Source organism: Schistocerca cancellata, chromosome 5, assembly GCF_023864275.1.
Source record: "Schistocerca cancellata isolate TAMUIC-IGC-003103 chromosome 5, iqSchCanc2.1, whole genome shotgun sequence".
Lineage (NCBI taxonomy): Eukaryota > Metazoa > Arthropoda > Insecta > Orthoptera > Acrididae > Schistocerca > Schistocerca cancellata.
Window position 1 is genome coordinate 398590185 of NC_064630.1, and position 19008 is coordinate 398609192.

The 19008-nt window shown below is 43.3% G+C and overlaps 1 protein-coding gene across 1 annotated transcript in view; it reads right to left on the reverse strand.

The window, feature by feature from the left end:
* Positions 1-3566: 3566 nt before the first annotated feature.
* The window catches only part of LOC126187429 (neuroparsin-A), a 147825-nt gene continuing 132383 nt past the window's right edge, over positions 3567-19008 (reverse strand). Inside the window, exon 5 of the mRNA XM_049928502.1 lies at positions 3567-4035. Within this exon, the coding sequence (XP_049784459.1) occupies positions 3889-4035 (147 nt within the window). The 3' untranslated portion in view covers positions 3567-3888. The remainder of the gene's footprint in view (positions 4036-19008) is intronic.

A 19008-nucleotide genomic window follows, 5' to 3' on the forward strand; every position in this document is an offset into this window, starting at 1 on the left:
AGAGATGGCAGAGTTTTGAGAGCGGATGATCTGGACGTGTGTCAGTCACAGACTAAATTTGTAAGACTGAATGTCATGAACTGATATATATATATATATATATATATATATATATATATATATATATATATATATAAATTACTTTTGAACACTATTAAGGTAAATACATTGTTTGTTCTCTATTTGCTAACTTTGCCTATCAGTAGTTAGTGCCTTCAGTAAGAATCTTTTATTTAGCTGGCAGTGTTGGCGCTCGCTGTATTGCAGTAGTTCGAGTAACGAAGATTTTGTGAGGTAAGTGATTCATGAAAGGTATTGTTAGTCAGGGCCATTCTTTTGTAGGGATTATTGAAAGTCAGATTGCGTTGCGCTAAAAATATTGTGTGTCAGTTTAGTGATGATCAGAATAAGTAAAGAGAGAAATGTCTGAGTACGTTCAGTTTTGCTCAGCTGTTTGAAAATCAAATAACGTAAGGGGTTTATCAGCACAATCATTCAAAAAATTTTCTGAGGGGAGGTTTCAATTGTTGGAGTCCAAGGCTTATGTTAAGCATGCAGCTTTCGTTCTTGTGGTGATATTTCCAAAGAAACTTTCATCTCCTAACACATGTTTGTTTATATTTAACCTAGAACTGAAACACCAATTCTCGTAGAGTTAACTTTTTTTTTTTTTGATATAACGAGATCTTTCCTTAAAAATCTTCATCCTCTACTTCACATCTTAGGGGTTGAAATTCCAGGAAGAGTGAAACAAGTATTTCTAACAGAGAAACAGAATGCAAATTTTCATAAATTTATCTTAGAAAATGATTCATAATGAAATAATTTCTTAAAACATTTCATCCCCTGTTTCATTCCTTTTGGGGGTTGAAGTGCCAAAAACGCTGAAATACATATTTTTTTATTTATAATCGAGAAGACAAATACCAATTTTCATTGATGTAATTTAGAAATGCTTCAGTAGTTCTTTGATAATAGTTTATTTTTTAAAAATTTCAGCCACCATTTTATCCCCTTAGTGCTTGAATTTCCAAAAATGCTTTAATAAGTATTTTTATTATTTCCAACTGAGCAACCAAATGCCGGTTTCCGTAGTTCTAGCTTCAAAATTCCCGTAGTAGCGATATGTTTCCAGATATGTTTCATCTCTTGTTTCACCACCTTTTGAATTAAATTTCGAGCAATTCTCCCCCCCTCCCCCCCCGTAAACGATGCCACTATAAACTGCACACCCTTTCGAAATTTCAAGTTTCTATCCTTAGCGGTTTAGACTGGGCGATGATACACCCTCGCCCTATTTCACCCACTTAAGGGTTAAATTTCCAAAAACAGGGAACCATGAAGTTTTCATAATAAAATATTTTCATGAAGACTTTCATTCCCTATTTCACGCCCATTAGAGTTGAATTTCCAAAAACAATGAAACAGCATTTTCTACATTTCTAATCGAGAAACCAAATTCGCATTTTCATAGATTTACCCTTAAAAATAATTTCGTAATGAATGATTTTCATAAAACTTGTCATCATCTATTGAACTTCCTTAGGGGGCGAATTTCCAAAAATGCTGAAGTACGTAGACCTTTTTATTTCTGACCGAAAAGCCAAATACCAATTTTCGTAGTTCTGTATTCAAAACTGCCTTAGTGGCAACGTACCTTCACAAAGCCTTTCATCCCCTGTTCACTCCCATAGGGATTGAATCAAAAAATCCCTACTTAAATGACGCCCACAGTATGAAATGAACACCTTCCGCAAATTTCAAGTTTCTATCCTTAGTGGTTTGGGATGTGCCATGATGAGTCAGTGAGTGAGTCGCTCAGTCGGGACATTACCTTCTATATACACTACTGGCCATTAAAATTGCCACACGACGAAGATGACGTACTACAGACGCGAAATTTAACTGACAAGAAGAAGATGCTGTGATATGCAAATGATTAGCTTTCCAGAGCATTCACACAAGGTTGGCGCCGGTGGCGAGACCTACAACGTGCTGACATGAGGAAAGTTTCCAACCGATTTCTCATACACAAACAGCAGTTGACCGGCATTGCCTGGTGAAACGTTGTTGTGATGCGTATCATCACGTTTCTAACTTTGATAAAGTTCGGATTGTAGCCTATAGCGATTACGGTTTATCGTATCGCGACATTGCTGCTCCCGTTGGTCGAGATCCCATGACTTTTAGCAGAATATGGAATCGGTGGGTTCAGGAGGGTAATACGGAACGCCGTGCTGGATTCCAACAGCCTCGTATCACTAGCAGTCGAGTTGACAAGCATCTTATCCGCATGGCTGTAACGGATAGTGCAGCCACGTCTCGATCTCTGAGTCAACAGATGGGGACGTTTGCAAGACAACAACCATCTGCACGAACAGTACGACGACGTTTGCAGCAGCTTGGACTATCAGCTCGGAGACCGTGGCTGCGGTTACCCTTGACGTTGCACCACAGGCAGGAGCGCTTGCGATTGTGTACTCAACGACGAACCTGGATGCACGAATGGCAAAACGTCATTTTTTCGGATTAATCCAGGTTCTCTTTACAGCATCATGATGGTCGCATCCGTATTTCGCGACATCGCGGTGAGCGCACATTGGAAGCGTGTATTCGTCATCGCCATACTGGCGTATCACCCAGCGTGATGGTATGGGATGCCATTGGTTACACGTTTTGGTCACCTCTTGCTCGCATTGACGGCACTTTCAACAGTGGACGTTACATTTCAGATTTGTTACGACCCGTGTCTCTACCCTTCATTCGATCCCTGCGAAACTCTACATTTCAGCAGGATAGTGCACGAACGCATGTTGCAGGTCCTGTACGGGCCTATCTGTTGGATACAGAAAATGTTCGACTGCTGCCCTGGCCAGCACATTCTCCAGATCTCTCACCAACTGAAAACGCCTGGTCAATGGTGCCCGAGCAACTGGCTCGTCACAATACGCCAGTCACTACTCTTGATGAACTGTAGTATCGTGTTGAAGCTGCATGGGCTGCTGTACCTGTACACGCCATCCAAGCTCTGTTTGACTTAATGCCCAGGCGTATCAAGGCCGTTATTTCGGCCAGAGATGGTTGCTCTGGGTACTGATTTCTCAGCTTCTATGCACCCCAATTGCGTGAAAATGTAATCACATGTCAGTTCTAGTATAATATATTTGTCCAATGAATACCCGTTTATCATCTGCATTTCTTCTTGGTGTAGCAATTTTAATGGGCAGTAGTGTATAAAGATTAAAGAATAAGTTTGTGCAGAAACCTCAGAGCACGCGAGTCGTACACGTACTTGCCCGACTTTTTGTATATAATTCGACTGTCCTTAATTTAAGTGCTATTTGCGCTCTTAATTGATCAAAGTTACCAGGTCATGGCTCTATCGTGCATCATACACACCAGGGCATCGTAACAACACTGGCTGTTTCATAGTCAGATTACAGCAGATTTGTGTGCCTTGTCTCATCCATGAGTATTGTGTTCATCAGGAAGTGTTTCCTCCGGTGATTAAGGGAAGTAGGTAGACAGAAAGAGATGTATTAATCTCAACAAAAAAGACTCATTAATGAACGTGGAGCAAATAATTTTTATTGTGCAAATATATCACAGAAGAGACCGAAAGTATCAATGTGATACATAAGTCTTTTAACAAAATATAAACAAGACGGAATGAATGTAAAATAAGATTGCATTGCCAGGAAAGCAAAGAAAAATTAAATATTTTTCTTACGGAGGTAGTCAAATAATACGACACAAACATATTTGTTCAGTACAGGTACAATTAGTGACACGTAGGCGAAACGAATAAATAGAGGCGTGCAGCGTGGTGACGTGTCCGTGTGAGGTCCGACGCGTAATACTGGGAGCGGTGTCCGGGACGGCGGCCGACTAGCAGGAGTTGGGCGCTGCGCCCTCGAAGAAGAAGCACTCGAGGCTCTGCATGGAGCAGCCGCTGCACACGCCGCACCGGCAGTCCATGCCGTCGCCGCACTTGCCGTGCAGCTCGTAGGGCCCGCCGCACTTGTCTCCAGGACCCTGCGCACCACACAAACAGGCGCCCGTCAGGCCTCAAACCTGAACACTTGGAAAATGGAAAATACAAGGGCTGAACATTCTGTGGTACCGCAGAATACTTCAGGAGCACGTATTTCACTTCTAATCCATCTGTACGCTGTCCCAAAATCTCAGAGAGGTAGCTGGACAGGGCTAGAGGAGAAGGCAGCTTCATGCTACGTCTCCAAGTTCTCACCTCAACATGTATATTTGGAACATACGAAGCAGATTACTGTTTTACTACCGGACAATCATCCAGAAGCGCCTAATTCTCCTCTGACTCATGAGTTCAAAGTCCCAAAATCTCGGAGAGACAGTTGGAGGAGGATAGAGTGTTGCCAAAGTCAGAAGTTGGCTGTGTGAATGTCCTTCAAGTTCTCATCATCCTATCATCAACTTGTACACTAGGAGGGTAGAAGACTGAGCATACTGTATTCCTGTACAGCGCTTCAGGAGCATCTACTTCTCTTCGAACCAGACTGTCTGAGATGTAAAACTCTCGAGGATGTAACTGGACGTTAGAAGGCGGCTGCGCGGCCCATCCTGAAGTTCTCATTAGCCTGCCACCATCCTGTACACTTGTAAGACACAAGAACTGATCAATCCGTGGTACTGTAAAATCTTCCAGCAGTACCTATTTCTTCTCTGACCAATGTGTCTGAGATCCCTAAATGCCGGAGAGGCACCTGGATTGTGCTAGAGTGCTTAAAAGAAGGTGGGTGCATGACGGGTCCTCAAATTCTCGTCAGCCACTCATACTATCTACTAGCAAGACTAGATTGAGCATATTGTACTATTGTCTCGAATAGACAGTTCGACGGGACAAGAATATTGTGAAAGACGGCGGTTGCATGATGTGCCCTCATGTTCTCATCACTCCGCCATCAATCTGCATGAGGCCTGAGAAAACTACTCCTCGAGAAGAACCTACAGATCCTCTGATTCACGAATCTAATATTCCAAAAGTCGCGGAGAGAAATTTGGATGCAGAGAGAGATAGAAAGCAGTTACGTGTTGCGTTCTATAGAGTGCCAAAGAGAATACTTCGAGGCTCCACCAGTCTCCTCTCTGTTTCGCACCGAACGCTCCAACAATTCTCTCCCTTGGACATTCCTCCTTAGCTGAGTGGTCAGGGCATCTGACTGTAATGCAGTGGGCCCAGGGTTCGATTCCCGGCCGCATTGCGGTTTTTCTCCATTCGGGAACTGTCTGTTGTGGTGTCCTCATTATCATTTCATCATCACCGACCGGCACGTCGTCTAATGTGACATCGGCTGAGAAGACTTGCAACTCGGTGGCCAAACATCTCCAGGTGGGAACTCCCGGCCGTCAATGCCATACGATCGTTACGTTACTGATAGAGTGCAAGCTCAAGTTAGGCAAGAACGAGGCAGGAAACTAACCGTAGCAATTTTTAAGGAAACATCCCAGCTTTCGCTTTAATTGATTCATCAGACATGACTAAAAACATTAATCTAGATGACTGAATGGAGAGTCCAATCTTGCTCCTCCAGAATAAGAGTTGTAAGTCTTAAGGGTAAAACCATCTTGCTTCATAAACTCAGATGGTGGTGACAAGGCGATTAAAATTTTGTTCTTATGTTGTTCCTAGACTACGCCAATATTTTTTCCAGTAAGAAGATCGCCCGAGGAAGACCAAGGTCTGTTACGCACTCACACTACCGACATTTGCAAAAAATGTCTCTGAGAACTATGGGACTTAACTTCTCAGGTCATCAGTCCCCTAGACTTAGAACTACTTAAACCTAACTAACCTAAGAATATCACACACATCCATGCCCGAGGCATAGCGGTCGCGCGGTCCAGACTGTAGCGCCTAGAACCGCTGGGCCACTACGGCCGGCCGACATTTGCAATCATGCAATCAAAGAAAGGGAACATCAACACAGTCAATCTGCCATCAGAAGAAATGTTATAGCGTGCTCTGAAAGTATCACGCAGGTGGTATGTAACTGATCAGCAACGTACGTAACGCTCACTTCTTATCACACGAGAGAGTTTCTGCAGTCTCTTGGTCTACATTGCCGGGTAAACTTGTCAATACTGTGGTGTTGGCTGCTACTGAAGACATTGGTCTGACAGTATGAGTCTGCATATTAGAGCTCCTATGGTAAAACAACACTCCACAATAGATTTTATAATAATTTCACTTGACTACAATGTTGGCGGATGAAAATGTTTCTTTTCTTAGAAATATTTTGAAGTTCCTGTATTATTTCTGTGTATTATAGTCAACACATGATTAATATGGGCATGATCATTCGAGGGACACACATCGTTAGTCATTTCATGAGCACATAATTACAAAAATGTCGGAATCTTCAGTCGGCATCCAGAGGTCACTGCTCAGCTGCTGATTTATCTAGGACAACGACTAAATTAGTCAACAGCACTGCACCTTCTTAGCTGGCGTGCTGATCTCTTGCATAAGTACACTCTGCAGTCGGAGGCCAGTACGTAGAAGCCAGTGTCTGTAACATTGCGAAAGTTAATGGAAATTGGCTGTAAAGTCTCTTGGTTCCATCAAGCAGTGATCTGTTAACCTAGATGACAAATTATCTGTGCTGAGTCATCCTTCTGAGAGTTCCTGAGATGATCTGATGATATCACATCTCTCCTCCAGCATCTTTCGCGCCTCTCGAGTATCTCCTGTAAATTATGGCAATTAAAAAAAAATTATAACAGCGTTCTCAGCTGATGGTGCACATACAGCAGGAAACTTCGAAAAATTTCTCTTCCGTTATCGTCTGGATCTGCCTGCACTTAGGTGGCAGCTTCTGGCTGAAGAAAGTCAGCTGGATTAGAAATGTTTCTGAATCTATTAGTGACCGTGGCAGATGACGAAGAATCGCCAAGGCAGAGGAGTAGGGGGATTAGGATTTAACGTCGCATCGAAGAGGAGTTTATTAGGTATGGAGGACAGGTTTTGAATGGACAAGGAATGGGGTAGGCAACCGACTGTGTCATTTACAAAGAAACCATCTTGATATTCACCTTAACTGATTCAGGGAAATCATGGAAAAACTAAATCTATATTGAAACCCCCTACCTGTGTCTGAATCACTATGCTACCTTGCTCGATTCGAGACTGGCCTCAGCTGATTGTTCGTCAAAAGGTAATGGAGAAGGCACTCTATATAATGTGGAAGGGAGAAACTCTTGATCAGGTAGGAGTCAGATTCCTTCTGCCATTGTTCTTGTTGGTTAATTGTTGTACAGGGGGGGGGGGGGAGCTGTTTAACTCACTTCCTACATTACTGATGGAGATATTAATTTAGATTTCTAAGTGGTGCGTGTAAAAAAACTGTGACCAGGTCAGGCAAGTATCAGTGTTGGAGTCTGATGCATTGTCGGGAAAATGGGTAGTGTGTACCACAAAATTATGATGTAAGGACATCGGGCGATGTGGAAGTAGACGTTCATGCGTTGAACTTATACACTTCGATGCTTGATTGTCTACATCCGAGAAAATTATCGTGTAAGAGCAATGTGTCAAACGCAGTCTAGTTCTACTGCCAAAACCTCATGTTTTTTTAAAATATAATTGTGTGTGTGCGAAGAATTTAGGAACTATCAAGTACAGTGTTTTAATATTATTTCTTTACTGCGGATGTTGGCACGGCCTTCGCCAAGAGCTAAGGAAAAACTAGTAGTATAAGTTTTTATGTCTACGGATATGATTTACTTAGAACTTACCAGGTCTAATCATAAGCTTTTATTTATCGCCCAGAAATTTGTAGTTACTTAATTATTTGTGTGCTTGTTTGCAGGTGCATGTCTGTAGTTCTCGAGCACACTGAAATACCCCCGCTATAGCACCATAGCATGCCGCTTCAGGAGCCAAAACGAAGTGTGCAGCCCATTGATAAACTAGAGTATGCTGCCATAGTTAGTTTTCGGCAGCAACGGACTCTTTCATCTTTGTCGGACAATTAAAAAGACTTCTGAACCGTCTAGCCTGGCCTGACATAACTGCAACATTTCCGCTGTTGGAGAAAACGAATTGTGACACGATACTCCACTCTGACTCTACTGGTACTGTGCTATGGCTTCTCTAGTGGCACACTACGGTACTGTACCGGGGGAAATTAAAAATATACTATGGGAGCAGACGTATACCTACAGAAAACAAAAAAATTGATCATGTAACTTTATTTTTCGAGGTATAATTTAAATTTTATGACTACCTCTCGTGTGTAATACCGTGGTATAATCTGGTGTATTAACCATGGGCATGTGGTATTCCTAGGCGTTTGCTCAGAAGAAATTTGTTTTACATTGTGATAATAATATGTAGGCTGTAAAATGTAAAGTTCCTCTGCCGGAAATGTCACAATTACTAAAATGTTCCGGGCTATTATGCCGTGGCCGAATGGATTTCACATTTAAACCCAAGGTTTTGTCCCCATCTGTGGAAGACGTTTGCAAGGGGGATCGTAGCTTCTTTGAGTGTTCGACTCACACCCTAGCTCGCTACTGACTGCAGTAAAATTCCGTTTATGCTCAGTGGTTGAAATGGCTCTGAGCATTATGGGACTTAACATCTGAGGTCATCAGTCCCCTAGACTTAGAACTACTTAAACCTAACTAACCTAAGGACATCAGACACATCCATGCCCAAGGCAGGATTCGAACCTGCGACCGTAGCAGCAGCGCGGTTCCGGATTGAAGTGCCTAGAACCGCTTGGCCACAGCGGCCGGATCCGAGCAGTGGCATGACGTCACTTGTTGCGAGTAACCCAGCGCAATTGGACGTTGTCGATTGCCGTCGTTCGCTGTTGCCATCATCTGTAGTCGAAGGCTGGTACACACCTTTTTCTTCTTTTAGATCCCGGTGCTGAAGAAGATGTGTACCATCACCATGGGGTGATAGCAACAGCAAACGTCAGCAATCGACATTGGCCAATTGCGCTCGGGTATTCAAAACCTGTAACGCCACGTCACTGTGCGGAAGCACGCGTAAACAGAATATTGTTGCAGTCAGTAGTGAGCCAGGGTTTGCATCGGACACTCGAAAAAGCTACGAGCCCCCTTGAAAGTGACCTCCACAGATGAGGACGAAACATTGGGTTTAAATGTGAAATCCATTCGGCCGTGGCATAATAGACTAGAACATTTTAAGAATTGTGAATCTGTAGGCTGTCATTCTTGAATTTTGGGTGAAAGCGTACCCACATGGGGAGAATAAGATACAGTATATTACAAGTGGGAAACATCTATAGAGGAAACTGGATGTGGGGAATTTTAAGACGAGAAACAGAAGGCCAGAAGCAAAGAAAAAGGCAGGAGATTTCGTTGCTTCAAAATATAATTTTTTATTCAGTCAGTGATTCAAAGGCAGTCGGGTATCAATGTGATACACACAGCAGGACAGTTACATGACGCAACCAAATAAACAGCACTTTTACTGAAACTTAAAACAAATGGGAAAGACCAAACGCAAGTCTACTTCGTAGAACACAAACGGCACTGTACAAAATAAATAGACTAGATTGAGATCGCGTGACAAAACAGGAACGAAGCAGGGGCGTCGGCGAGGGGTGGGCTGTGTCACCGCCGGCGCCCCCTGTAATACTGATGCCAGCCGGAGAAGACGCCGCGCCGCGCAGCGCCGCCTAGGGACAGGTGGTCGGAGTGCTGAAGTCGGAGTAGCACTGGAGGGTGTGCATCGAGCAGCCGGTGCAGCGGCCGCAGTTGCACCGCAGGCCGTCCCCGCACTTGACGAAGTCGTTGCAATGCTCGCTAGGACCCTGAAACCCAACGCCGTCGGTCACGTGAGGTGTAGGCTGGTGAGGTATGCACCTGCTCAGTGGAACACACTCGCCCGGTTACCAGCACCTTGCGAACACGTTACCCCACCTGTAAATTAGCTAAGGCGAGCGTGAGGAGTTTAAGCATACAAGAAGCTTGGTGTTAACACAGAATACAAGTTCTCAGACCTAAATAACATAAATAACTGTTGCAACACGTGAGGCAATACTAACTTCACGACTTATCTTAGAAGAAAGATTAAGGAAAGGCAAACCTACATTTCTAGCATTTGTAGACTTAGAGAAAGCTTTTGATAATGTTGACTGGAATACTCTCTTTCAAATTCTAAAGGTGGCAGGGGTAAAATACAGGGAGCGAAAGGCTATTTACAATTTGTACAGAAACCAGATGGCAGTTATAAGAATCTAGGGACACCAAAGCGAAGCAGTCGTTGGGAAGGGAGTGTGACAGAGTTGTAGCCTCTCCCCGATGTTATTCAACCTGTATATTGAGCAAGCAGTAGAGGAAACAAAAGAAAAATTCAGAGTAGGTATTAAAATCCATGGAGAAGAAATAAAAACTTTGAGGTTCGCCGCTGACATTGTAATTCTGTCAGAGACAGCAAGGGACTTGGAAGAGCAGTTGAACGGAATGGACAGTGTCTTGAAAGGAGGATATAAGATGAACATCAACAAAAGCAAAACGAGGATAATGGAATGGAGTCGAATTAAGCCAGGTGATGCTGAGGGAATTAGATTAGGAAATGAGACACTTAAAGTAGTAAAGGAGTTTTGCTATTTGGGGAGCAAAATAACTGATGATGGTCGAAGTAGAGAGGATATAAAATGCGGACTGGCAATGACAAGAAAAACGTTTCTGAAGAAGAGAAATTTGTTAACATAGAATATAGATTTAAGTGTCAGGAAGTCGTTTCTGAAAGTATTTGTATGGAGTGTAGCCATGTATGGAAGTGAAACACGGACGATAAATGGTTTCGACAAGAAGAGAATAGAAGCTTTCGAAATATGGTGCTACGGAAGAAGGCTGAAGATTAGATGGCTAGATCACATAACTAATGAGGAGGTATTGAATAGAATTGGGGAGAAGAGAAGTTTGTGGCACAACTTGACAAGAAGAAGAGACCGGTTGGTAGGACATGTTCTGAGGCATCAAGGCGTCACATATTTAGCATTGGAGGGCAGCGTGGAGGGAAAAATCGTAGAGGGAGACGAAGAGATGAATACACTAAGCAGATTCAGAAGGATGTAGGTTGCAGTAAGTACTGGGAGACGAAGAAGCTTGCACAGGGTAGAGTAGCATGGAGAGCTGCATTAAATCAGTCTCAGGACTGAAGACCACAACAACGAATAACATTATTGGGTGATTAAGCCGCATTGTACACTGAGTAATGGGATAGCGTTAAGCATTTACACAGATGATGATGCCGTCATGTACAGAATGTATAATAGGATAATGTATTGTGGAGCTGTCATTTGTACTCAGGTGATTCATGTGAAAAGGTTTCTGACGGCGTTATATCCGCACTTCGGGAATTAACAGACTCTGAACACACAACAGTAGTTGGCGGTAGATGCATGGGACATTTCATTTCTGAAATTGTTAGGAAAGTCAGTATTCCGAGATCAAGAGCGTGCCGAGAATACCAAATTTTAAGTATTACCTCTCACCACGGGCAGCACAGTGATTTCTTTTGCCTTATTTAACGATCGAGAGTTGTCAGTGCTAACAGACAAGCAACACTGAGCGAAATAACTGCAGAATCAATGTAGGACGTACGAAGAACGTATCCGTTAGGGTAGTGGGGCGAAATATGTCAGCAACTATCTATGGCAGCAGTCGATCGACGCGCCTGTCCTGGGCTCGTGGCCACACCGTTTGGATCCTGGACAACTGGGAAACCGTGGCCTCGTCAGATGAGCACCGATTTCAGTTGGTGATGGTTCAAATGGCTCTGAGCACTATGGGACTTAACATCTGAGGTCATCAGTCCCCTAGAACTTAGAACTACTTAAACCTAACTAACCTAAGGACATCACACACATCCATGCCCGAGGCAGGATTCGAACGTGCGACCGTAGCGGACGCGCGGTTCCAGACTGAAGCGCCTAGAACCGCTCGGCCACACCGGTCGGCTTCAGTTGGTGAGAAGTGATAGTGGAGATCGAGGGTGGCGCATATCCCACAAAGCCGTTGTCAACACTGTTCAAACCAGTGGTGGCTCCATAATGATGTGGGCTGTGTTGACATGAAATGAACTGGGTCCTTTGGCCCAAGTGAACCGATCATGAACTGGAAATCATTATGTTCGGCTACTTAGAGGCCATTCCCCGAACAAAGATGGAATTTCTACGGATGGTAGTGCACCATGTCACTGGGCTACAATTCTTTGGTTTGAAGAACATTCTGAACAGTTTGAGCGAATGATTTAGCCACCCAGATCGCCAGACATGAGACATTGCGAGGTCAATTCTGCTAAAATTCATGCACTGCCACACTTCCGGAATTATGGACGTATATACAGCATGGCTCAATATTTCTGCAGTGGACTTCCAACTTGTTGAGTCCATGCCACGTCGAGTTGCTGCACTATGCCGGCAAAAGGAGGTTCGATACGCTATTGGGAGGTGTCCATGACATTTGTCACCTCAGTATAATTTACAGGCACTTCTAGTGCAACTTAAAATCATGCAGAAGAGCGACAGGATGGTCACGAACATGTCTCATAACGTGTCCCATCTGCAGCCTGCACTCTTCCTCGCACTCTGACAACATTTTACATTCCACTAGACAAATCAGCCCGTTGTCGTAGATTTCTAAAGATAACCTTGCTCCTTGAGTCTCTCAGACTCGTGGGCAGTTCAGTAATATGCATTCCCACTTCGCATTGTCTTGTAGGCTCAGCCAATGAATGCATAGTAGCAGAATTCCCTGTTCGATTTAAGGATACCAGGACCAGTCTACCGAGGCGACTGATTGAGGCTTGTTTTGGACATAATATTCCAGGCTCTTGTTGCCCATTGGTAGTTTTGATTCAGATAGCCGATAAAAGCAATCTGAGGGCAAAGTTTGCGGGTCTGTTGAATATTCCACGTTCAGTAGGGAAGTGCCTCCACACTTCTCCCTCCATCCTCACCCTGTTACCGTTCTATCGCATGCCACTCTGTATCAGTACCCTACACGAATGGTCATGCAGAATTTGCAGGGACACCAAGTTTCTCCCTTAGACTTCTGTACCATTTGCGTAACAGCCAAGGTGCTTGGGATAGAAGGTGTGTTTCCGACCCTACGGGCAATGTATGTAATGGAAGCAAAGGTGGCAGAACTAATGAAGATATTACACGAGGAGAAAGAATGATTAAGCAATTTGCTGTACGGTTACCGACATGTTTTCACCACATCTGGGTGAAATAAGACAATTTTATTATGAATATAATGTGAAACTTAACTTGACTTTCTCCATTAAACGATATCCAATCCCGCCCTAGAAGAGGGGGGTGGTGGCTAAGGAAGTCCAGTGCATGCTGTGTGGATGCGTCACAGAGCTAACAATAAGCCGCTACAGTAAGCTGATGGTGACTACTTTCAAGAACTATGTAACAATGCGGTTAGCGCGCGAATTTCGGAACCTGAATCAACCAACAGAAACCGGCCAGAATTAATAGATGAAGTCTTAAGAGATTTCACAGGGGACAGATGCTCATTAGTCTTGATATTACATCTGGGTATTGGAAGATTAAGTTAACACAGGCTTGCTGACAACACACAGCTTTTCTGGAGGAGGCAGGTCTTACCAGTTTACGAGGTTCCCACCTGCGCCACTTGTAAGAGTTCCGGAAGATGTGTTGGGTCTCAGCCTAGAAAGTAAGGTCATCGCCTAAATATAGGACCTAACTAATGGCACGCAAAATTTGGTGGGAACACTGCTAGGACAGGTATCACAAGAAATGGAAGATAGAGGAGTGACTGTGGACTAACAACAGTTTCTATCTGGGCGAAGGCGTATAAAAGTTTGCGGTGATATAATCTGTTGAGAGGGAATAATGTCCGATCCCCACAAGTTCCGTGCAATATGCTACATGTCAGTAACCATCAATGTACTTCGGGTATGTTATTTTATGGGAATAGTGGGATTCTACAGGCAGATTATCAGCCCTCTCCAGGAAGAACGTTTCTTGTAAGTGGATAGAGCTATTGAACAGGAGTTTCATAGGATCAAGGAGGACTTAGGCAATGCATGAGTTTTAGCTTATCGTGATCTTGCACAGCCGTTTAATCTTACGACAGACAGTTTCTGTTGGGGACTCAGTGAAATGCTCTGGAAGATGAAATGGGACGACAGTGCTATGGAAAATGAAATTGGACTGGAACACAAGACCATAGCGTTTGCGAGATGGATGCTGTATAAGAGCAAGAGGGATTATTCCGAAATAGATAAACACCGTGTTGACGTTTATTAGCAAGTGAGTTACTTATAGAAAGTACTTGCCACTAAAGATGTTTAGATATAGGAGTAGCATGTGAGTAAGTATGAATGGATTAGGATAATCGCAGGGGCAAACTTTATTTGGTATTCTGTGATCTCAAAGTAATAAAAATATATTTTGTTGTTCAGTGGTAAACAAAACGTGTTGTGCCTCATCATACAACCATCATAATGTAACTTCACTGTTTGGACTTGGATATGGAGATCAGCTGAATTTTCTTTCATTCTTTTCTTAGTATTTCAGAACTATAAGTTGATTTGGCACAGGGCCTCGCGCTCTGACAACCTGTGGATCAGTGTGTAGAACTTGTTTCTCCCCTCTCGCCCACCCAACACACACACACACACACACACACACACACACACACACACACACACATAATAATGACAACAGTAAACTCACAAACAACAGCTCAGCTGAAACAGGATGGTCAGAAACAGTGTGAGAATCTTGTAAGGTTATTTCCCGGTAGGTTGTGCTAAGAAATAATTACTGGGGATAAAATTCGGCCGGCCGGAGTGGCCGAGCGGTTAAAGGCGCTACAGTCTCGAACCGCACGACCGCTACGGTCGCAGGTTCGAATCCTGCCTCGGGCATGGATGTGTGTGATGTCCTTAGGTTAGTTAGGTTTAAGTAGTTCTAAGTTCTAGGGGACTTATGACCACAGCAGTTGAGTCCCATAGTGCTCAGAACCATTTGAACCATTTTTTTTTATAAAATTCGAAACGTTGCGCCGTTTCCGGGTTAATTAGCTTTGATGTTTGCCTACTAGGCCGCTTCGCGTGCAAATTCAAGCTGCTCGCCGGAGACGGTGTCGCTAAACATGCTTATCGTTTGGTTTTCTAAAACCGAATAAGAGAGCGAGACAAAAACTGGACCTGTGACGGTAGTAAGGATCGAACTCGAGCCAAAGACGGAGCGGTCTCGTGCGCTGTCACCTACGGTATGAGAACAACTGACACTAACGGTATCTTGTGGGCTGCTTGAATGTGCTCGCACCATCCCTGACTGGCTACCTTCAATGCAAATTAGCTCGGAAGCGGTGCAATGTATCAGTTTTTTTCCTTAACATTTATTCCTCAACAGAACCTACACTGCAACACCCTTAAAAGCTTTTCACACTGTTTTGACCACCCTGTACAATGGAAAAAATCAGAATAAACATTCCGAATTCACCTTAAGCAACTATGCAAAACTTAAATTTTGATTGAGACTTCCTAATATACAATCCTTTTGAAGTACGTTTTGTCAGAAAGAATGTGTCCTTGATAGCCGGCCAGAGTGGCCGAGCGGTTCTAGGCGCTACAGTCTGGAACCGCGCAACTGCTACGATGCTTCTGAGAGATATCAAATAATTTTATTGTTCAGGCGTACACAATCGTTCTGCGAATGACAGACATGTCGCTTAACTGTTGGAAGTACCATCAAAACTGTCTCGCCGTTAGTCTGTTAGTTTTTGAAGAGTTTCAGTTTCATTTTATCAGTGCACTCTGTTAAGTGCATGATCTTTCACTGAGAGTATCTGATTTCGTGGCGCCTAGGATGGGGACGAACTGTTAACTAAAGCACGCAGGAAAATGACCACTGTGTTTTCCTTTGTGTCCAGTGACACACATCAATATCTGTAAATACTGAAACTTCTTCCCTATATGAACTTTTGTCTTTGTATGCCATCGTTAGTTTCTAATATATCCCTGTTAATAGAAAACTGTTTATAATCTGCTAGTTCCTAAACAGATAAATGAAGTTGTAGTGTTTTGGTGTGAAGAGATACAGATTTTGCATTGGTTACAGCCTGAATTTAAATTAGACACGAAAGAATCTTTTGAAATAAACGGAGAAAAACATTTAGAGGAAATGCATATCCAGACAACTACAATGGAAACTCTCTATACCTCTTCTAAGAACACACGGGCCTCCGGAAAAGGCTTTTGTATAAAGTCACGCCTGTATCATACACTAAGAGAGGGCTACCAGAATCCATGGACAAGGTGCCTATTCTTTTTAACTCAGCTTCCACGTGATGCTTAACAGACAGGACAAAGTTATGGAGCTACAGCCGAATCAAGCCGAAGTATTGACTTTGTGATCATTTACTTTCTCAGATCTGTCACTATCCTTTCATTTCCAATACCAATTAGAGGCACAATTTTGATACTTCTGTTACTTCATGACACATTACAATGAGCGTTATACAAACATCATATCCCAAGTAACGACGATATATATCGAGGAGTAAGAAAGAGGCAATATAAACGTACTGTTTGTAAATTTTAGTCACAATATTGTGTTCCGATCAAGTTGTAAATTAAGCTACGATTTTCTGATAGCTTCTGTGATAACTATTCAGAACTGAATCTCCCGCTCAGTTTACTGTCTCTTGTAAAGTATTCTAGAGTATGAAACAAAAGAGATGTTTATTAAGGAAAAAATGGTTCAAATGGCTCTGAGCACTATGGGACTTAACAAAAAAATGTTTCAAATGGCTCTGAGCACTATGCGACTTAACTTCTGAGGTCATCAGTCGCCTAGAACTTAGAACTAATTAAACCTAACTAACCTAAGGACATCACACACATCCATGCCCGAGGCAGGATTCGAACCTGCGACTGTAGCAGTCGCTCGGCTCCAGACTGTAGCTCCTAGAACCGCACGGCCACTCCGGCGGCTTTATTAAGGAAGTTGATGAGTAAAATCATCACATCACTGATGACAGTGACGAAGCAGGTGTACCTAACAAATTTTCTCCTCCTCTATTATTTAGCCCTCACTTTTCCTAGCTAATGAAAATAGGATATTATCTAGTTCAATATCTATGAAACATCTCACTCGCCAGTTTCGCGAAGCAGGGGACAATGTTACGTTAGGGTGTATTAAACAGCAAAATGAATCGCTATGAGACCACATAAACGTCTTGAGGATGGGAAGTAAGAGACGGCAATATCACCGTAGTTCCTAAACAGAACAGTGTAGATTTTTTGCCACAGACTTCTTCAATGACCGTCTGTCACGATCACCCAACACAACCCTTCATCCGCATCGTGACTTAGCTCATGGTGTTTTCCCGCTTTGCCTGCATGCGGCATAAATTTCCGATAGGGCGCCTCTTGAAACAGCAAACACTTCGGCTACCTTGATTACCCAAGCACCTACTATACAGGCACTAAGTATCTGCCTACTTTCGACTTCACTTAACTCCAACATAATGCACTTACAACTACACAGAACACAGTTCTGGCCACGACTGACCCTAGCGACATTTTGAGGGCACTGCACGGGCGTCGTTCGCGGCCAAACACAACAACGCAATCTTCAGGCGTGCATTTAAGTACAAGCATGTATGTCTCGCGGAGTGTTTATATTTTTATCCAACCCCTGCGCACTAGTGATTCATGGAGGCTGTGAACCACACGTAAAAGAGCTGAGTTGCTCCGGAAGTAAAGTGGGCATCGTATAAACTGTTACATTTATCGTGTGTGTTCCACATCAGTTCTGTACCAACAAACTTATCATGTTCTTATTTGTTTTAACTGATTTAAAGATGGTCAAAAATGAATGATACGGTAATCTTTACAATGTCAAATGCGACAGAAGACTTCAGGAAAAAACATCAGAACAGAAAAGAAATAGTCTGGATCTAGTGAACAACACAGCCGCAGAAGTTCATTGTCTCTGTGTTTAGATAAGGCACCTTCAAGCATTACATTGCAATCTAGCACTGACAAGCACGAAAACACGCTTGAAAATCGAAGTCAGAGTAGCTACCACTTTTCAGTGTTGCAAAGATCCAAAGGCCGTCGTTGGGAAAATAGGCCACATCTGTCGTAAGATAACAAGTTCAAATTTCGTATGAGGTGCATTTGTTCGCGATTCAAGTTGAGGGGTCTCGTCATCGCTACAGGGCACTGCTAACATTCTGTCAGCTTTTGAGAACCTCTCAACACATTCGTCTTAGAGCAACGACAGAGTGATAATCACTACAAAACATTTAAACGCCAAATTGTAAACGTTTACCGTATTGGGACTTTAACAGTTACTTGCCAACCCGAGTAAACACGTTTGAATGCGAACTACACTGTGCTGTGGTTTCCACTAATTTGGCTTTCTGTTGTGGTCATTGTACTATTGCTTTTTGCGTCGACTGAAACTGGTTGTGTACAAATACTAAATCATCATCGTATTCAGCTAAGTAACTGTGGTGATGGCAACACTGCAATTACGAATTCGTTTTAGAAACGGGTCAGCAACTGCAGTGAGGTGATATAGTCATGGGATAGCGATATGCACATATACAGATGACGGTGGTATTGCGTACACAAGGTATAAAAGGGCAGTGCTTTGACAGAGTTGTCATTTGTACCCAGGTGACTCATACGAAAAGGTGTCCCACTTGCTTACGGCAGCACGACTGGAATTAATAGACTTCGTACGCGGGGTGGTGGTTTGAACTAGACGCATGGGACATTCCATCTGCAGTGTCAAGAGTGTACCGAGAATACCAAATTTCAGGCATTACCTCTCACCATGGACAACACAGTGGCCGACGTCCTTCACTTAACGACCGAGGACAGCGGCGTTTGCGTACAGTTGTCAGCTCTAACAGACAATAACTATTGTGTGAAGTAACCGCAGAAGTCAATGTGGGACGTACGATGAACGTATCCGTTACGACAGTGTG